The 21792-nt window shown below is 40.5% G+C and overlaps 2 protein-coding genes across 6 annotated transcripts in view; one reads left to right on the top strand and one right to left on the bottom strand.

Annotated features, from left to right (window-relative positions):
* The window catches only part of RGSL1 (regulator of G protein signaling like 1), a 46197-nt gene extending 38109 nt beyond the window's left edge, over window positions 1-8088 (top strand). Inside the window, exons 19-22 of the mRNA XM_032226796.1 lie at window positions 106-230; window positions 2016-2111; window positions 4709-4766; window positions 6445-8088. Coding sequence (XP_032082687.1) covers window positions 106-230; window positions 2016-2111; window positions 4709-4766; window positions 6445-6490 — 325 coding nt within the window. The 3' untranslated portion in view covers window positions 6491-8088. The remainder of the gene's footprint in view (window positions 1-105; window positions 231-2015; window positions 2112-4708; window positions 4767-6444) is intronic.
* A 4413-nt stretch (window positions 8089-12501) lies between these two features.
* Window positions 12502-21792, bottom strand: part of RNASEL (ribonuclease L) — a 19623-nt gene continuing 10332 nt past the window's right edge. For all 5 annotated transcript variants that reach the window (XM_032226526.1, XM_032226528.1, XM_032226529.1 and 2 more), the window contains 3 exons: window positions 19257-19365; window positions 16738-16895; window positions 12502-12840 (listed from right to left, as the gene is read on the bottom strand). In XM_032226526.1, coding sequence (XP_032082417.1) covers window positions 12708-12840; window positions 16738-16895; window positions 19257-19365 — 400 coding nt within the window. In that variant the 3' untranslated portion in view covers window positions 12502-12707. The remainder of the gene's footprint in view (window positions 12841-16737; window positions 16896-19256; window positions 19366-21792) is intronic.

Genomic DNA, 21792 nt, shown 5'->3' with positions numbered 1-21792 from the left:
TCTGCTTTGTTTTTTTGTACCTTTCTTAGCGAGCAACTCTTTGCTTTGCCAAATGTGCATTATGTCAATAAAAGCTGCCAGGAGTATCAACATTTTTCCTGGCAGATACTGTTATTGGAAAGTGATGAAATATTTCAGAAAACGTAAAGCAGACAAAACCGAAGAGCCTCCTCTTCTTCCACCGCCGTCACCTGTGAAGGCAGCTAGGAGAAGCAGTGGGTTCAGTGGAGGTAAGCAGAACATGATTTATTTTGTATATGCTGAATGTTATAAAACAGTGGTAGTCAACCTTTTCCTACCTACCGCCCACTAATGGATCTTTCTTGATGGAAAAATTTCCCTTACCGCCCACCAGTTTTTGCGCAAGTGCGGAACATGAGCATATTTCTTTTTTTCAGACATGGCTTCTAAATTTGTTTCACAATTTAACAACTGCTTTTACTCTTACATTTTGATCTGCACTCCACACAGTGCTTTTTCCCTCCTCTTTTCCCTTTTATTACAAACACCAAAAACAAGGTTGTGTTAGGTGCCAATTTTTATTAAGTGTCACCCTCAAAACAAAATTCCTTTTCCTGCCTTCTTCTTCTTTACCTTTCTTATAGTATTTCACTATATCAAGGATCTCTTTTTCCCTTTTTTATTTTCTCCTTCTTCTTCCTTTACTTATTTCTTTCTTTTATTTTATAAGATAACAAAACTTAATTTATGAGCCAGACTAAACACTGCTTACTCTCCTCCTTTATTTTATAGCAATAGCAGTTAGACTTATATACCGCTTCATAGGGCTTTCAGCCCTCTCTAAGCGGTTTACAGAGTCAGCCCCCACAGTCTGGGTCCTCATTTCACCCACCTCGGAAGGATGGAAGGCTGAGTCAACCTTGAGCCGGTGAGATTTGAACCGCCAAACTGCAGATAGCAGTCAGCTGGTGGCCTGCAGTACTGCACCCTAACCACTGCGCCACCTCGGCTCTATATCCCCTTTTCTCCATTTTTCTTCCCTTTTTGTTAATTTTTTTTTATCTTTTCCTTTTTATCTCCTTTTTTTACTTAGGGCAACATACAAAAGTAAGGCTGAGCTAGTTAGCCCACTTATTATTATTAGCCAACAATTCTCTCCTACCTATAACTTTTCTTTCTCCTATTTTGCAACTGCTCTGTTGGGCTTCTGCCTGTCTCTGCTATACACTCCTCCCCTTCCCCTTCCCACATGTTTGCTTCCCCTATTTTGCAACTGCTCTGTTCGGCTTCTGGCTGTCCCCTCCCCACTTTCCCCTTCCCACATGTTTGCTTCCCCTATTTTGCAACTGCTCTGTTCGGCTTCTGGCTGTCCCCTCCCCGCTTTCCCCTTCCCACGTGTTTGCTTCCCCTATTTTGCAACTGCTCTGTTCGGCTTCTGGCTGTCCCCTCCCCGCTTTCCCCTTCCCAAGTGTTTGCTTCCCCTATTTTGCAACTGCTCTGTTCGGCTTCTGGCTGTCCCCTCCCCGCTTTCCCCTTCCCACATGTTTGCTTCCCCTATTTTGCAACTGCTCTGTTCGGCTTCTGGCTGTCCCCTCCCCGCTTTCCCCTTCCCAAGTGTTTGCTTCCCCTATTTTGCAACTGCTCTGTTCGGCTTCTGGCTGTCCCCTCCCCGCTTTCCCCTTCCCACGTGTTTGCTTCTCCTATTTTGCAACTGCCCACTCGCTCAAAAGGAGGTTTTAACCTCCGAAGTCCCTACCGCCCACCTGGAATCCTGAAACGCCCACTAATGGGCGGTAGGGACCAGGTTGACGACCCATGTTATAAAATATGCATTTGATTAGCATGTTTGAACGGTATATCATAGCACCGAAAAGCAATTCTCGACCTTTTTATAGGGTGCTAAATCAGTGTTTTGCAATCTCAGTAACTTTAATTACACCACCGTTACACTGTGCATATTAAAAACAACTTTTATCAGAGATCTTTTATTTGAGGGATCGGGAGATAATGCCTTGAGTTATAGTTTGCCTTCCCTTTTTTATAAATTTATATAGAAGATCATCCCATCATCAGATTTACTTTGCTTAAGGGAATACAGCTACTGCTGCCTCAGCTAAGGGAGGCAACAGACGAATCACCTGGAGAAAAATGTAAGTCTTTTTATATAATTTTATTATTTTAATTATAATAGTAAAATCTAATAGAAGCTAAATTTAAAGAAAGGGAAAAGAGAAAGAAAGTTTTAAAAATGCAAGGAAATAGGGGGGGAAAAGCAGTGGGAATATAAAGAAAGAGAATAGGAATATACAGGTAGTCTTCAACTTATGATCATAATTGAGCTCAAAATTTCTGTTGTTAAGTTAAACATTTTGCCACATTTTACTGCTTTTCTTGCCAGTAAGGCAGTGTTTCTCAACCTTGCCTACTTGAAGATGTCTGGACTTCAACTCCCAGAATTCCCCAGCCAGCATTCGCTCGCTGGGGAATTCTAGGAGTTGAAGTCCAGACATCTTCAAGTGGCCAAGGTTGAGAAACACTGCAGTAAGGCAATCACTGCAGTTGATAAGTTGGTAACACAGTTTGTTAAGCGAATCTGGCTTTCCCATTGATTTTGCTTGTCAAAAGGTTGCAAAAGGTGATCACATGACCTGTGTGACATAGCGACGGTCATAAGTAAGAACCAGTTACCAAACATCTAAATTCTCATTGTTAAAATGTTTTTATTTTCCATTTTTCATTTTCATACAGTCACATATATACTGTGCATAACCGGGGCCATACAACAAATTAAACAATAATCACAGCAGTTCCTCTTGTCAACAATACCCCCAGAAATATAAATAAAATAAAACTCAAACTCACAAACATCTAAATTCTGATCACATGACCATGGGGACGCTGCAAAGGTGATCATAAGTCACATTTTTCAATGTCGTCGTAACTTTGAACTGTCACTAAATGAACTGTTGTAAGTTGAGGACTACCTATATAAACAAGTGACCCTCCAGTCTTGATCACTAGAGGAAGTCAAGCTATTCTCCAAGGCACCTGAGCGTAGGACAAGCAGCAATGGGTGGAAACTAATCAAGGGGAGAAGCAACCTAGAACTAAGGAGAAATTTCCTGAAAGTCAGAACAATTAATCAGTGGAACAGAAGTTGCCTCCAGAAGCTGTGAATGCCCCAACACTGGAAGTCTTTAAGAAGATGTTGGATAGCCATTTGTCTGAAATGGTTTCTTGCCTAAGCAGGGGGTTGGACTAGAAGACCTCCAAGGTCCCTTCCAATTCTGTTATTCTATATTCTACTACAAGTATAAACAAATATAGTTATTCTAGATTTGCTAGTGGAAAATCCAGCTTCTCTGGATGATGAACAATTTGCTAAAGTCTCAGCTGCTGATTAAATGCCAGCTGGTCGTAAACTGGTGTATATGGGTCTGGGTCTGGCTCTGGCTCTGGGTCTGGGTCTGGATAGATAGATAGATGATAGATAGATAGATAGATAGATAGATAGATAGATAGATAGATAGATAGATAGATAGATAGATAGATAGATAGATATAGATATAGATATAGATATAGATATAGATATAGATATAGATATAGATATAGATATAGATATAGATATAGATATAGATATAGATATAGATAGATATAGATAGATATAGATATAGATATAGATATAGATATAGATATAGATATAGATATAGATATAGATATAGATATAGATATAGATATATAGATATAGATATAGATAGATATATAGATATAGATATAATAGATAGATAGATAGATAGATAGATAGATAGATAGATAGATAGATAGATAGATAGATATAATATAATATTAGATAGATAGATAGATAGATAGATAGATGATAGATAGATGATAGAGATAGAGAGATAGAGATGTATAGATATAGATATAATAGAGATAGATAGATAGATAGATAGATAGATAGATAGATAGATAGATATAATATAGATATTATATATATGTGTGTGTGTGTGTGTGTGTTAGATAGATAGATAGATAGATAGATAGATAGATAGATAAATATAATATAATATTAGATAGATAGATAGATAGATAGATAGATAGATAGATAGATAGATAGATAGATAGATAGATGATAGATAGATGATAGAGATAGAGAGATAGAGATAGAGATGTATAGATATAGATATAGATATAATAGAGATAGATAGATAGATAGATAGATAGACAGATAGATAGATAGATATAATATAGATATTGTGTGTGTGTGTGTGTGTGTGTGTGTGTGTTAGATAGATAGATAGATAGATAGATAGATATAATATCAATATAGATATAGATATAATAGATAGAGATAGATAGATAGATAGATAGATAGATAGATAGATAGATAGATAGATAGATAGATAGATAGATGATAGATGATAGATAGATGATAGAGATAGAGAAATAGAGATAGAGATGTATAGATATAGATATAGATATAATAGAGAGAGAGAGAGAGAGAGATGATAGATATAGATATAGATATATAGATAGAGATAGAGATAGAGATAGAGATAGAGATAGAGATAGAGATAGATATGGCTAAATCAAAGATTGAAGTAGCAACAATCTAACCCTCAAGTTCTGAACCTATAACTTACTGGTAGTTGTGTATGAGGGGGGGGGGAGAGATGGTTTTAAATTACTTTTCCCCCCCAGATAGGTTGAAGGCTTCAAATCTAACTTAACTCCTTTTCCTTGGCAGCATCAACACTAAGTGTAACCCATAGGAAATCATCATCTGGTGCCTCTATGCAAAAAAGGTAAAATGTCTTTGAAATATCTTGCCTCTACTTGAGACTTAAGACTTTTTGGGAGATGTAGAACTATATAAAAGCATCCTCCTGAAATTCTCCACCAAATTTATAGGCCAATAAATTAGACAAAGATTGACCTTTTTCAGTGAAAATTCTCCATCAGTTCATTGGGCAGAAGCGCCTCAATAAACAGGTAAGGTATTACATGGGTTTCCTGTGGGATGTGTCTGCGTGTATGTGTTTCACTTCTGCAACCAGTAGTAGAAGCAACCATTTGGCCAACATTTTGCATGCTCCCGCCTCCATGCAAAGGGCAAGAGTGTTATTGCTGCCACTTACGTGCATGTGGAAACACACACAAGTGATGGAGACTATTCAGACGAAGTTCTACAAAGCAGCCAGAGGTAGGGATGAAACATGAGAGAAAGACATTCTCAGATATTTCGCAGAGAGAAAAATAATCTGAATTCTGTAGATTTCGGCATATCAAGGCATAATCGTGGTTGTCAGCTACTCTCCTGCACACTTTGCCCTGTCCCTAAATTGCCCTTATCACCATTCCACCCACAGACTCAAGAAAAGATCAATTTTCCCTAGATATTCCAGTACTGAATTTGAGTAGCCTATTCCTCCATATTCCAATGTGATCCAATGGCAGGCTAAAGTTATGTAAAATAAACAGGTGGTAGAGTTAACCATGAGTAACAAGTATTGACTGTGATCAGAAAGAAGCTCTTGGGTGGTTAAGGCAATAGATTTAAGGCCAGTCTTCTCCGACACCATTCTATGTCCAATTATTCTCTTCCTAAAGAAGTGGAACAGGATGGCCAATGGAATGTCAAGGAAAGAGCTTGGCATGGGTTCCACCACAAAACTGCGTTTGACTAAAGCGCGCTCGACGAAACCGCGTAGCTGACGTCATCACAGGGTGACAACAGCGCGGAGACAGAAGCACGCTGTAAACGCTAAACCTAAAATTAACACCTAAACCTAAACCTAACCCCCCCTAAACCTAACCCTAAACCTAACCCTAAACCTAACCCTAAACCTAACCCTAAACCTAACCCTAAACCTAACCCTAAACCTAACCCTAAACCTAACCCTAAACCTAATCCTAACCCTTAACCTAACCCTAAACCTAACCCTAACCCTTAACCTAACCCTAAACCTAACCCTAACCCTTAACCTAACCCTAAAGCTAACCCTAAAGCTAACCCTAAAGCTAACCCTAAACCTAACCCTTACCTTAACTTGAATCGGCTTGCTTTCAAAGCTCTATTTAAAGCGCCCTTCTTTCTCCGCGCTCGCTGTTGTCACCCTGTTGATAACGTCAGCGACGCGGTTTAATCAGGCGCGTTTAGTCGAGCGCGGTTTTGTCGTGCCACGCTTGCCATGTGATCACCATTTGCAACCATCTCAGCCAATCTCCGCTAAAGAGAATCAATAGCGGAAACCTTGGTGGGCAGGAGGGGAAAGATCATGAAATTGGTCACAACCCATTGAATTCTGGTCCCAAACATAGTCATAAGGATTACCTGTATGGTTGGGCATGTTTGTTGTGCAGAAGCCACAGCCTGATAACGCCAAAAGATCAACTAATTCTTAATTCAGTCCTGAATTCTTATAACATTATGTATCTCAGCTTTCAATGATTACGTTTGTTTTTGCTTGCATTCTGACACAGGATATCAGTTTTTGAAGACGGGAGAAAAAGTTTTTCGACAGCTTAATATCTTCCCTTCTGGAGGCCTGTTGTCATCACTTTCTCAAGGGGGGGAATACATTTCTGCTGCAACGTGTGGAAACTGAGGTCCTTGTCTATCACCACAGCAAGTAATAGGGCTTTGACAAGCCCGAAAAGATCTTTGGGAGCTAAGTGATAAAAGCATATTTTCCCTCCTGGGATGTATTTTTCTAATCCTTTCTATTACTTCTCAGAAAAGCAGAAGCAATCAAGAAAAAAAAAAGAGGATAAAAGCAAAAGAAATAATTGAGGATATGTCTTGTGCGTATTTAGAGAGCCACTGTAGTATAATTAACATGGCTTTGTCCACCCCCTTGGTATATTTTAAGATTTAGTGGGCAGATTTCTATTTTATTATCATGGCAAGTTATCATTTCAGGTTTCAAATCATTTCAAATCATTGTTTCGGTTCAGAAGATGTTAACAGGGACTTGTATGAGATAATACCAGTAGCATTTCTGGAATAAGCAGTTATCTTAATCATGAAATACTGGTCTCTTTTTAAACCTCTCCTGTCAGATCTTTCTGTATCAGCAAGCTTAATGCAAAAATCTATCTTTCTTTATTCAATCATCCCATCTCACAGAATCAGCAGCGACTGTTATCACTCTGTTTTTTCCAGAAAAACAATCTACTATCTAAAGATTTGGCAACATTTGTATTTGTATTTGTATTTTATTAAATTTATATGCCGCCCTTTTCCCTGGGGGGACTCAGGGCGGCTCACAACTCAACATCTTCAGCAGTGGGACAGTGCTCCATTAAAGAATCTAAATTTCCATTTGTCAAGAGATACTGGTGGGAAAATTAGGGGACAGCATCCGCAGCAAACCACTGTGATGCCAAAATAATGGATACATGTATTGATGCTATCTTATACAAGCTCTCCTTATCTGTTTGCATCCTGATGTCTGTCTCAATCACACAACTCCCACACAACCTTGATGCAGCCATACACATTTTGTCATTTGTTTTGTTGATGATGATTTCTTAACCCATGATTCCAGGAAAGGGAAAGGAGGGAGGAATAACATCCTGGTCTTATTTAAAAAAAAAAAATCCTTCAGCATATGAGACTTAGAAACTTCACTTTTACCTCCGTCCTAGAATTATGGGACTCAGTGATTTCCTTCCATGGAGCATCTCCTTCACACAATAACATACGCATAAATATTGGGTTCTTAGTGCTATCCGAGCTTGGTGTTTTTCTGCAGACTCTTCCGTGCGTCAATGATGTTTGTAAAGAAATTTCTGTAAGAAATCAAGCACGCTTAGAGAACACTGACAACCCAATCATTCAATCCTGAGTAACAAAGCTTCTTTTTTACCATTGGATGCCTAACTATCTCTGGATGAATTAATCCATTGGATCACTTTGAGAAGCCACAGATACATACATTGGTACCATTTCCATACCGAAGGAGGCCCCACATGCATTCAAGATATTTGTTATTATTATTACTACTACCCACTAAAAGTCAGAATTACAACACAGGATCACAGGGTCCTCCAAAGTCATGGGTTGGCAATATATAAATCATGTAACAATGCTATACCTGTTTCTTTAAATCATACTGTAAAATGTGATTGGTTGCTGTTTTCCTCAATCGGCCATAAGAGGGAGCCAGAATGATGTGATGGTGTGATTTCATTGTTGCTATTGTTCACTGATGACATAGCATTAATCACTGGAACCGAGGAGCCGAGGTGGCGCAGTGGTTAGAGTGCGGTACTGCAGGCCACTTCAGCTGACTGCTATCTGCAGTTCGGCGGTTCAAATCTCACCGGCTCAAGGTTGACTCAGCCTTCCATCCTTCCGAGGTGGGTGAAATGAGGACCCGGACTGTGGGGGCGATATGCTGACTCTGTAAACCGCTTAGAGAGGGCTGAAAGCCCCATGAAGCGGTATATAAGTCTAACTGCTATTTCTATTGCTATGAAACTAAGCAAGAAACTATAAGGATTATAACACTGTTAAGGACGAAGTTCAGTATAAAACATCTTGGGGAGATTAGGCAATATCTTAGTTTACAAATAGATAAAACTAGGGGAGGATACAAAATCTCACAAACCGAGAAGATTAACCAGCTACTCAATGAGCCAAGGTGGCGCAGTGGTTAAATGCAGCACTGCAGGCTACTGCTAGATCAGCAGTTCAGCGGTTCAAATCTCACCGGCTCAGGGTTGACTCAACCTTCCATCCTTCCGAGGTGGGTAAAATGAGGAGCCAGATTGTTGGGGGCAATATGCTGACTCTCTGTAAACCGCTTAGAGAGGGCTGAAAGCCCTATGAAGCGGTATATAAGTCTACTGATATTGCTATTGCTAGGACATTTAGGATGGAACTATGTAAACCAGCTAAAACTCCAATGAGTCAGAAGTTTAGCCATGACGATGTAAAAAGGCCTATATTTGATAAAGGTATTTATCAATCATTAATTGGTAGCTTATCGTATCTGAGTAATTGGTCAAGGCCCGACATAGCATATAGTGTAAAACAATTAGCCAGGTTTAATGCTGAACCTACTGAAAGGCACTGGCAAGCTGCTAAGAGGATATTAAGCTATCTTAAGCAAACAATGCATTGTGCATTGTATTTAGAACCTAAAGATGATCTGAGCTTAACTGCATATGCTGATGCAAGTTTTGCTACAGATGTGTCTACACAGAAATCAACCTCAGGGTTTGTTGTATTCCTGGGAAAAGCACTAATTGGATGGCGGTCTATTAGACAAAAACATTTATCAACTATGGAGGCTGAATTCTCATGTTTGTCATTATTATGTACAGATGTAGTTTGTTACAAACAACTCCTACTAGATATGGGAATTAATGTACAAGAACCTATTGTTGTTTATGAAGACAATCAAGCAGCAATTCAGATGGCATCCAATCTTGCTGTAAAAACTAGGTCAAAACACACTGACTTATGATATTTACATGTGAGACAAAGTGTTAGTAGTAAACTGATTACACTAGAGTATTGTATGTCTGACGATAACATTGCCGATCATTTTACTAAGGCCCAAGGTAATATAAAGCATAAACATTGTTGCGAGGAATATGGATTAAGATTGTAAGATTTATATATTGTCCTGCCAAAAGTGGAGAATGTTAGGAATATAATCTAATGGTTGGGTTGGCAGTATATAAATCATGTAACAATGCTATACCTGTTTTTTAAATCATACTGTAAAATGTGATTGGTTGCTGTTTTCCTCAATTGGCCATAAGAAGGAGCCAGAATGACTGTTAGCTCTCTGTTTGTTAGATGCTGGGCTGATCTGATCTGAGTGTTTTGGAAGCTGGCTGTTAGAAAGTGCCGTGAGCTATTGTTTTGCAACTGCTAGCAAACTTTGAGTACCAGACCGTTTGTATGATTATGGACTATGTTATTTGGATTATCCCTTAACTGAAAGACATTGATGACTGACTGTCTTATTCGTGTATGACTTGGACTGTTTGATGGACTCTGATACCTCTATTTCCACGAAAGTAAAATCCTATTTAAACTGCAGTGCCTCTGTATGCTGATTTGTGTATTCTCCAATACAACTCTCACAACGCTTCTCTGAACGCACTCGCTCTCACAACGGGGAGCATACCTAACAATTGGTACTCAACTTTTGCAATCATTACTCCTAAGTACACTCTACCCCCCACAAAAATGCAAAGCTTTACCCTTAAGATTTTTTACGGTGTCTTAAAAATCTGGGGCTGTTTTGAATTGTACTCTGTGTCACAAGCCATACTTCCAGTAGCTGCCAACTCACTATTTTTCGACATTGGCAACTTGAAAATATGTGGACTTCAACTCTTAGAATTCCCCAGCCGGCAGTTGCACATCTTCAGGTTATCAAAGTGGAAAAAATACTATATCTCCACCAGTGGTGGGGTTCAAAATTTTTGGGAACCTCTTCTGTAGGTGTGGCCTGCTTTCCGGGTCCACTGGTGGAACCTCTTCTAACCGGTTCGGTAGATTTGACGAACCGGTTCTACCGAATAGGTGCAAACCGGTAGGAACCCACCTCTGATCTCCACGTTTCCTGAGCCCAAATTCTGGAATCCCACCTGGCTGTTTTCCTGTATTCTATAAGGAAAATAAACTCAGCTATATTAGAAAGAAGCTACGGTATGTTTCTTTTGATATCATGGATATATAGTCCTGGAGGTATGTATTGCATTGTTACCCATTTATAAACAATCCCAGATCTTAAATTTGAAACAGCAAGGAATATATTTTTTCCTGCAAGTTTCTTTTTCATTTGCAAAGGGATTTTATGTGAAGCAAATATAGAGCATAATGAAATGCCCTTGTTTTCTTTTTCCGCAGCTGCATTTACAAAACATTACTTGGCATCAGTTCGTAGGTCAAAGGTCTTCATATCAAGCAAGGAGGGCTTGCAATCCACACTTTCTCTTAACATAGATATTAAACAATTCTCTTTTTGTGTTTCTCTTTACATCTGGTGTGTTTTATATTTAAATAAAATTGAATAGCATTTCAGCATACTGCTACAATGAATTAAAAGTAGAAGTTTTACCTGCAGGAATTGGCTGCCACTTATATTCATTGAACTGATTAAAAAGGGTTCTGAACATGAAAACATGGAACATTTTGATATATAAATATAAATTTTGATATATATATATAAATTGTTAAGTTTGGAAATAGAATGAGATTTGTTTATTAGATCTTTATCGCACCTTTCTTATTTTATAAGTAACTCAAGGCAACAAATATACATAATACTCCTGTCTTCTCCTATTTTCTCCACAACAACCACAATCCTGTGAGGTGATGTGGGGGCAGCTTTCATGGCAGAAAGCAGTCATATTATGTCCTTCACCATGTACTGTAATGAAGACAAAAAAATCTTTTCATTGTTAGTCGTACGCGAACATTACTCACCACTGATGCGACGAAAGTTGCAGATGACATAGAATAACATATAACTCTACAAACTTTGTGTCTACAACGTGAATATCAAATTGCTAAAGTCACTCTCTTAATGCCTTTGCTCGCTTTAAACCCCAGCAATCAGAAGCAAAGATTCTCTCTGCTCATTTGATTTGTTTCCAAATGAAGAGCAAATTGAAATTTGCAGAAGTTTGAAAGATTATAACGTTATCTCTTATCTGTTCATTCAGTCATGGCCTTATTAAAAAAGAAAGAAAGAAAACTAGGTTCATTCAGGATCTTAAGCTGCGGCTAATCACAAAGCCAATTCTCATCTACAAAGGCTCCTGTTTTCAGCGTTCCAAGTATCATGTAGAATTAAATCAGAATCAAAGGCAAAACCGATCCTTAAAGTTCCAATTTAATAAAGCAGACATCTTAGCACATCTGGGTTAATCCCAATACTGGAAATGACATCACAATACCACCCAGTTAAAAGTTCATGATCTTGTCCCCACACCCACAATCCATCACATGGTCCAATCTTCTTCTTCCACGCTGGCATCCACACCTAGCTGCTTCCGGTCAGGTGTACTGGTGCAGAGACAAAGGATGACCTTGGCTTCTAATAAAGAATGAAAACAATACATTCCACAATCCTACTCCTGTCTATTCCCCCCTCCCATCGACTATACTAATGAAACAGCATAATGAAATAAGAGAAAGTGGGGCAGGCCAAAATGCTAAAAGGAGTATAATTGCAGGCCTGACACTTGTAGCTCCTGATGATGATTGAGAAAATTGGCTAATACAGATAGCATCCAGCTCAGCCTCACTTTTCCTGAACCAACTGAGTAAAAGAACTGAGGGAAAACTGTATTTATCAAAGCAACTGAGATAATTTAAATAATAGATAAATAAAATTATCAAAACAACTCTGGAGAGCTGGAGAAGGCAGTTAAGAAGGCAGTTCCATGAACAAATACAACATATTAGGTTGGGGAACAAGTAGATATGCAACTCCACCACGCTTTGTCCAAGGCTGTGGGAACTTACTGTTGTCAGATCAGATTGCAAATTTGACTGTATATTTTGCATTATTTGATTTCTCTGGGGGTACCTTAACTAGCAGTTGTAGTTTTGACTTGATTGTCCGTGAGCAAGAGACGGTCTAAAAAAGATTTTCCAGGATGACATACAATATTAACGGCTACCAAACTATTGATTGGTTTTAGATAGAAAATATGTAGGTCACATTCACTTATGTCATCAAACCTTCAGTGCCGGTTGACCCATGTTACGGTTATGAAGAATTATTTGGATTCGGGAAATATTTGCTGTACTTCGAGTTATGCAAATGCTGATAGACATAAATGGTTAAATCTGGAAAGAGGTTCAGAAAATAGTCTGCAGGATCCTGAATTATTTCCTTCACCCTGAAATGAAGGAAAATGTGGTTTTTAATATAAACCATAAGCAAGCAATAGTTTGTCCTGGGTTAAAGATGGTGAAGCGTAACTAAAACATGAATGCCAACTTGTTAAGTTGCAATGCAATTGTCAGCCAGGAAAATACATGCTTTTGAACTATGTACGCTGTGAAAGACTGCAGAGTTATTAAAATCCAAGCATTTCCTAGGAATTGACTTGATAAACTTATTTTCGATCGTAAGAGGCTACATTGACAATTCACCCAGAAATCAATTCAGCCCTTGAAGAGCATTCGGAGACTTCAGCTTGTCCAGAATGCAGCCGCGCGAGCGATTGTGGGTGCACCTCGGTTCACCCACGTAACACCTATCCTCCGTCAGCTGCACTGGCTGCCTATTGGTCTTTGGATACGCTTCAAGGCGCTAGTCGTCACTTATAAAGCCCTTCGTGGTATTGGACCTGGGTACTTGAGAGACCGCCTGCTGCCAATTACCTCCAATAGACCGATTAGATCCCACAGATTAGGCCTCCTCCGAATTCCATCCGCCGGCCAATGCCGACTGGCGACTACCCGGAGGAGAGCCTTCTCTGTGGCTGCTCCGACCCTCTGGAACGAGCTCCCTGTGGAGATTCGAACCCTCACCACCCTCCAGGCCTTCCGCAAAGCCCTTAAAACCTGGCTGTTTTTGCCCCCCTCCTCGAATGGTATGGTTGTTGTGTGTTTTTAAATTTAGTATTGTTATGTCTCGTCTTTTTTATCCCCCTGTCTGTACCTCCTTCCCTGATTGAATTGTGAGCCGCCCTGAGTCCCCTTCGGGGAAAAGGGCGGCATATAAATGTAAACAATCAATCAATCAATCAATCAATCAATCAAACCACTAATTTACTAGTCTAATTTGCCTTAAATACCCTGCTCTCAAGTTTACATAGCCAATAGCATACAACTCCTTTGATCCTTGAATCCTGGGATGTATTTTCTTAGTCATGTTCTTCTAACATGCACTTTTTCTCAAGTTGCTGGTTTTCCGATTTGTTCGTCTTCCAGTCTTCAATCTACATTTGCTTAAGCTTTCTCCCCACAACCTCACAGAAACACTTTCCTCCCATCCTCCTGAAGGGAAAAGACACACTCCTTCAAAAAAATACAGCCCGCTCTACACTATTCTTCTTCCCAGCCTGCCAAATAGGGCAGGAAACTTTGCTGTGTTGCTATGGAGGAAAAGTGGAGATAGGCTCAGCTGCAGGGAAGGGAAAAGATCCTCTCCAGCATGCATGGAGATTTCCTATGGAGAAAAAAAAATAGTTCTTTTCTCTTATATAAGTTACAGGTTCTTCTCTCTTATATTCTACAGCAAAAATCCTTGGTTGGGGAGAAAAACGTAGGCCCACAGACATCGCTCAGTAGGTATAGGTAGCAGTGGTTAACAATAGTAGTAGAAACCTTGTTGAATGCCTTTCACAAGATGTTCACGTGTGAGATGAGGAAGAGGAGCTATGGAAAGACATAGCCTGCGGGGGTTCCACCACAAAACCGCGTTCGACTAAAGCGCGCTCGACGAAACCGCATAGCTGACGTCATCACAGCGCAACAACAGCACGGAGAAAAAAGCACGCTGTGAACGCTAAAGCTAAAATTAACCCCTAAACCTAACCCCCCTAAACCTAATCCTAAACCTAACCCTAAACCTAACCCTTAACCTAACCCTAAACCTAACCCTAACCCTTAACATAACGCTAAACCTAATCCTAACCCTTAACCTAACCCTAAACCTAACCCTAACCCTTAACCTAACCCTAAACCTAACCCTAAACCTAACCCTTACCTTAACTTGAATCGGCTTGCTTTTAAAGTGCCATTTAAAGCGCCCTTTTTTCTCCGCGGGCGCTGTTGTCGCCCTGCTGATGACGTCAGTGACGCGGTTTAATCGGGCGCGCTTTAGTGGAGCGCGGTTTTGTCGTGCCACGGCCTGCGGGTGGGTGGGAGGGGCAGCCATCTAATGATCCAATTGGAGCCTGGCAGATCACTGGTCTCTCTCATGCTCCCCCCACCCAATAAATCAGAAGGTCCATTTAGCTGCTAGAATTCAGGGCAGATGTGGGTCGCTCCTGGTTCAGCCAAACCGGTAGTGGAATGTAGGTCTAGGTCACAAAACGGGCAGCGACCCAGGCTGGCCACGCCCCTGAACTGGTTCCCCCGTCGCCGCTGCTTTTGCCAGCAGGTTGTTTAGTAGTGCGCGCACATGGCCATTGAACTGTGCACGCACACACAGCAAACCGGTAGTAAAACCGGGCTCAATTGTGATCGTAAATCAAAGAACTAACTGTACCATATTTTGGAACGGTCTATTATATCATGCCAGTTATATATTTAGCATCAGATATTTCTTTGGAGTTGCCCCCATAAATCTTTCATTTCATTAAGAAGTGAAAGAGATTACAGGACATGAAATATCAATTATTAGAATTTTTCCTTTTTCTTTCTCCCCCCCCCTCCTAAAAAGACCCCTTTCTACTCCAAACTAATTAACAAATGTCCCACTTGGGATTTTATCTTAGGTTCAGTTGCCTGTCTAAACCAGGGGTCTCCAACCTTGGCAACTTTAAGACTTGTAGACTTCAACTCCCAGAGTTCCTCCGTCAGCTTCACTGGCCAAAGTTGGTGACCCCTGTTATAAACTACATTAGAATTTACATTATGAATATTAGTTAGCATCAGAAAGGCATGAACAGCATAGGCAGGATTGGAATCTAAAACTCCTGGGAAAATGGCTTCTAATAGCACTCTGAAATCTGTGACTACTATCTCCTCTCTGGGTTTAGTAATAGTTGCTGTTGGCTCCGAGAGCAATTCCGAGTCCACGATATAGGAAGAATTGTCATTCTTCTGAATTTTTCTTCCTCTTTTGCATGCAAAATGACAGATTTCTCTGCAGTTGGATATGATCAATGAAGCGTGACCCGACAAATGCGCGCACGACAAAAGCGTGCCGACAAAACCACGGCGCTAAAACCGTGACATCATCAACGTGGCGACAACAGCGCGCCGACAGAAGCGTGATTTAAGTTAAGGTAAGGGTTAGGTTTAGGTTTAGGTTTAGGGTTAGGGTTAGGGTTAGGGTTAGGTTTAGGGTTAGGGTTAGGTTTAGGTTTAGGTTTAGAGTTAGGGTTAGGGTTAGGTTTAGGGTTAGGGTTAGGTTTGGGATTAGGTTTGGGGTTAGGTTTGGGGTTAGGTTTGGGGTTAGGTTTGGGGTTAGGTTTAGGTTTAGGTTTAGGTTTAGGGTTAGGGTTAGGGTTAGGTTTAGGGTTAGGGTTAGGGTTAGGTTTAGGTTTAGAGTTAGGGTTAGGGTTAGGTTTAGGTTTAGGGTTAGGGTTAGGTTTGGGATTAGGTTTGGGGTTAGGTTTGGGGTTAGGTTTGGGGTTAGGTTTGGGGTTAGGTTTAGGGTTAGGTTTAGGGTTAGGGTTAGGGTTAGGTTTAGGGTTAGGTTTGGGGTTAGGTTTGGGGTTAGGTTTGGGGTTAGGTTTGGGGTTAGGTTTGGGGTTAGGTTTGGGGTTAGGTTTGGGGTTAGGTTTGGGGTTAGGTCTGGGGTTAGGTTTAGGGTTAGGTTTAGGTTTAGGTTTACAGCACGCTTCTGTCGCTGCACTGTTGTCGCCGCGCTTCAATGCTCATTCGTTGGCGTGCTTTAGAACTTGCGGTTTTGTCACCGCGGTTTAGTCGGGCGCGCTTTTGTCGTTCGCCCTTTTGTCGGTGAACCTCAATGAAGATAGGTTTGTGACTTATCATTCTTCCAGGTTTGTATTCTAGTTACCATAATAGAAAAAGGAGAATCGAAGGTTGCCAGCCAACAAATCCAATGTAGAGTAAATCACTTCAGAGATACATAATTTAGACAAATATTTACTTACTCATCATCCTTTTCAGGGTAGTGTTCGCCCATATTCCTAATCAACTTTAATAAATCTACTACACCAGGGCTATATAATCTTTTGACCTTCTTGTTGCTCTTCTTGCTGCCTTTATCTTTGCCCGGAAAAATCATAGATTCCAATACTTTTTCATCAATCTGAAAAAGATGCACTATTCCGCTCAGTTATTGGTCCATAAAAATCACTCTTTGCAACTCGGTGGATATAACAATCTTGGTTTCTGGGTGAGGATTTGTGGCAGACTAGACCAGTGTTTCTCAACCTTGGCAACTTGAAGATGTCTGGACTTCAACTCTCAGAGTTCGCTGGCTGGGGAATTCTGGGACTTGAAGTCCAGACATCTTCAAGTTGCCAAGGTTGAGAAACACTGGACTAGACAGCCCTGAAGGACATCGTATCATTTCATAGGTAAAAATTAATAGGAAAACAAAATGGCTAATTTACTGTGAGATACTAGAATTTTGTGAAAGGGAGTACAACTCCTTGCAGAGAGATATATTTGCAATGATTTTCTTATCTATAGTTATTAGAAAGATTTAAAGTACACAAAAGACCTGCAACTGAAAACAGAATTGTGTATAAATAAGGAACATGTGATTGCTAAACTGTATACAGTTTTACTAAAATTTGAAAGAGAAGAACAAGTAAAAGAAGGTATGACAATTTGGCTGTAATATACAGATGGAACACTGGGAAATACGTGGTTGAAAAGATTAGAATTCATTGTTGAGGTCCAGCCCCGATTAGAATGAATGCATGTGGTTTTGTGATTTTAAACTGTCTTTTTTTCTTTTTTTTTCCCTTCTTTTTTGTAAGCCGCCCGGAGTCCTTCGGGATTGGGCGGCATATAAATTTTGATAATAAATAAAATAAATAATAAATGCTATGTTATACCAATAGAGAAGTTGATCTAGAATGTAAAAAGGCCCTTCAACTTTATGTTGGAAATGTGGACAACAAGAAGGGTTATCTTATCATGCTTGATAGACATGTAAAAAACTTTGGGTTCAAATTCCCACACCGATTCAAAGAATGTTAAAGATTAATATAACAAGTGGAGTTGAATCCAGGTCTCCCTGATCCTCATCCAACTTTTAACCACTGCATACATTGTCTCTCAATAATGGATATTGACTATTTTTTATTTTTATTTTTTTATTTTTTTATTTCTTCTATTTTTTGTTTTTTATTTTTTCTTTATTTTTTTATCTTTTTTATTTTATTTTTTTCTTCTTCCCTCCATCATTCCCCTCTACCCTACTTCCCCTCCCCCTCTACCACTCCTCTCTCCCGATCCACTCCCTCCCTTCCTTCTCACCCTCCCTCCAATCCTCTCTCCCACCCTCTCTACCCCTCTTTCTTCTATCCCTCTACTCCTCCCTTCGGTGTATTTCTACAATCTATTAATATATTCAGCTTGTCCTATTTTTACAGTGGAAATAAAGAGCAACAGTATACAAGTGCAGTCACGTTACTTTAAAATCTAACACATACTATATATCCTCCCCTCCCCCCTAACACCCCACCTCCCTTCCCCCCCCCCCGACTTCCCAGAGCCCGTAAACGGTATAGATTTTTAACAAACACAGTCTAAAATATATTGAGACAAAGGAAATTAAAAAAAAGAAGTTAATAACATCTCTGCATTGAACTCAGCTTCTTCCTGTTACACCAACTTTGAGCAGTTTAGATTATTCCTAATCTTAAGCATAGGCTATCTGTAATTTCTTAGTCCCATATTTGTTTTGTATATAGTCAATCCATTTTTTCCAGTCTCGTTTATATCTCTCATTTGAATGGTCTTTAAGATATGCCGATATTTTCGCCATCTCGGCTAGGTTTGTGACTTTCAATTAAAAAAAATAAAAAAATAAAAAAATAATGGATATTGACTAAACATACCTATCACCTTCGTGACCGCCTACTGCCACGTACCTCCCTGCGGCCAGTAAGATCCCACAGATTGGGCCTCCTTCGGATGCCGTCAGCCAGACAATGTCGGCTGGCGGACCCACGGAAGAGAGCTTTCTCTGTGGCTGCTCCGACTCTTTGGAATCAGCTACCCCCAGAGATCTGGACCATACCCACTCTCATGGCCTTCAGGAAAGTTGTAAAAACCTGGCTGTTCCGGCTAGCCTGGGGCTGTTGACCTCATTGTTGAGGTCCAGCCCCGATTAGAATGAATGTATGTGGTGTTGAGATTTTAAACTATCTTTTTTTTTTCTTTTCTTTTTTCTCTCTCTTTTTTTTGTAAGCCACCCAGAGTCCTTCGGGATTGGATGGCATATACATTTTGATAATAAAATAAATGATAAATTGCTCATGTGAGACTTTAACTGTTTGTCACTAGCAGAAGCTGGCATCAAACCTGTTAACTAGCACAGCCAGCTCCAAAAAAAAAAGGACAAAAACTGGATGCAGAAATCAATAAAATAGAAGCATTAAAGTGGAAGATGCAAAATAGTTCCTAACTTTTTTTTCTTTATTCAATAGATTACCTTTGTTTTCCAGTCCATGAAAGGATCATCCTCAGATTTCAAAACAATCACAATGTCACCTTGCTTTGTACGTATCTCATTCCCGATCTCTCTTAACACCCTGTACTTTCTGTAAAAGAAAAGGCAATTTTAAGAAACGGAGTATACTACTACTGGATGAAAAGTGGTGTGGATGAGATACTTGGCATATTGACTTCGAAGTTAGGAAGTGACTGCAGGTAGCTTGGATAGCATATTGTGGGTTCTCTCATAAAAGAGCTACCAAGAATACCTGCATTGTTAGCAAAATAACTTTCTTGGTTGGACAAGGCTACCACCACACATTTGTTACAAACCCTTCTATCCCTCTAAATTGGCATGGTATTCTTCACCGTGACCCGTCAAAACTGCGTTCCACAAAAGCGCGGTCGACGAAATCGCGTATGTGACGTCATCACAACGCGACGAAAAAGATCGAAAAATTGAAATAAAAATTAAATTACAGCAAGCCGATTCACATAAAGGTAAGGGTTAGGTTAAGGGTTAGGGTTAGGGTTAGGTTAAGGGGTAGGGTTAGGTTTAGAGCGTTAGCGTTACGTTTAGCGTTAGGTTAAGGGTTAGCGTTAGGTTTTTCGTTAGGTTAAGGGTTAGGTTTACGGTTAGGTTTAGGGTTAGGTTTAGGGTTAGGTTTGGGGGGCTTAGGGTAAGGTTTTCGCTTTATTTTTACATTTTTCGATCTTTTTCGTCGCGCTGTGATGACGTCACATACACGCTTTCGTCGACTGCGATTTTGTCGTCCGCGGTTTTGTGGTGGAACCTTCTTCACTCCCCTAAATAGATTGTGTTGGCTTTCTGGGTAACCTCCAAACTGATCACTATGCCTATATTCTATTTTAAATTTTGAGGGTGTTAGTGGGATTATCCATTGCCCAACAATATATTTGAAAGTAAAGATAATGCTAGAAGGCAATCCTCCCTTTGGGAGCATGCTAGCTGCACATTTATCTTGTTCTTAATGAAGAGAATATATTTTATTTTGAAAGAGAGAGGGAGGGAGGGAGGGAGGGAGGGAGAGAGAAGAGGAGGAGGAGGAGGAGGAGGAGGAGGAGGGGGGGAGGGAGGGAGGGGAGGGAAGGAGGGAGAGTATTGCTGCCTCTGGTCATGCCATCCCAATTTTCCCTTGGGATGTATGCCAGCTCCCTGTAATATTATCTTTACCTTGTTTCCAGTGAGTGAGACAGCCATATGGCATCCTCAGCTCTACTATTATCCCCCCCCCTCTTAAAACTAATGTAATCAGTGTCAGCTACAAGTTATGTAAGGTCTGCTGGCTTTGTCACCCATTTCTTAGGAATAAAGGCAATCAACAGCTAATTCCATAGCACTGTGGTTTTCTGCTTGACCTGGGGATGAATAGAGAACACTATAATACAGCAGTGGGAAAAACCCTTAGACTTTAGAAGTTAGAGGGAATCAAACATTGTCTTCATAAATCCTATGCTCTGTTTCGCGATGGGGTTTTGGCGGAAGGGAGGATATTTCAGAATATCAGAATAATTGAGTTGGAAGGGACCTTGGAGGTCCTCTTCTAGCTCAACCCACTGTTCAAGCCGGAGACCCTATTTTTATTTATTTTTATTTATTTATAAATTTTATATGCCGCCCAATCCCAAAGGACTCCGGGCGGCTTACAAAAAAAAAGAGAGAAAAAAAAGAGAAAAAAAAAGACAGTTTAAAATCTCAACACCACATACATTCATTCTAATCGGGGCTGGACCTCAGGTCAACAGCCCCAGGCCTGCCGGAACAGCCAGGTTTTTACAGCTTTCCTGAAGGCCATGAGAGTGGGTATGGTTCGGATCTCTGGGGGGAGCTGATTCCAGAGGGTCGGAGCAGCCACAGAGAAGGCTCTCCTCCGGGGGCCCACCAGCTGACACTGTCTGGCTGACGGCATCTGAAGGAGGCCCAATCTGTGGGATATTACTGGCTGCTGGGTGGTATGTGGCAGTAGGCAGTCTCAAAGGTACGCTGGCCCTAAGCCATGTAGGGCTTTAAAGGTAATAACCAACACCTTGAATTGCATCCGGAGACCAACTGGTAGCCAGTGCAGCTCGCGGAGGACAGGTGTAACGTGGGTGTACCTCGGTGCATCCAATATCGCTCGCGCGGCCGCATTCTGGACTAACTGCAGTCTCCGAACGCTTTTCAGGGGTAGCCCCATGTAGAGCGCGTTGCAATAATCCAGCCTTCAGGTGACAAGGATGTGAGTAACCGTTTGAAGTGCCTCCCGATCCAAATAGGGCCGCAATTGGTGCACCAGGCGAACCTGGGCAAAGGCCCCCATGGATGATGTTCCAGTTTCACCTATATCTGTCAGCCTTCAGATTCAGGTTAATGTCAGGGTTCCAAATACCATCCAAAATTAAATCGGAGTCCAAGGCAAAGTATTGCTCAAAGTTCCAATTTATTAAGAGAGCCATATTGGTACATCTGGGAAAACCCGAATCTGAAAGCTTCCCAGTTTTCCCATCCAGTTGAAAGTTCAAGCTCTTGCCCC

Source organism: Thamnophis elegans, chromosome 11 (assembly GCF_009769535.1).
Source record: "Thamnophis elegans isolate rThaEle1 chromosome 11, rThaEle1.pri, whole genome shotgun sequence".
Lineage (NCBI taxonomy): Eukaryota > Metazoa > Chordata > Lepidosauria > Squamata > Colubridae > Thamnophis > Thamnophis elegans.
Note: the sequence above shows the minus strand (reverse complement) of the source record. Positions and strands in the feature narration are given on the sequence as shown.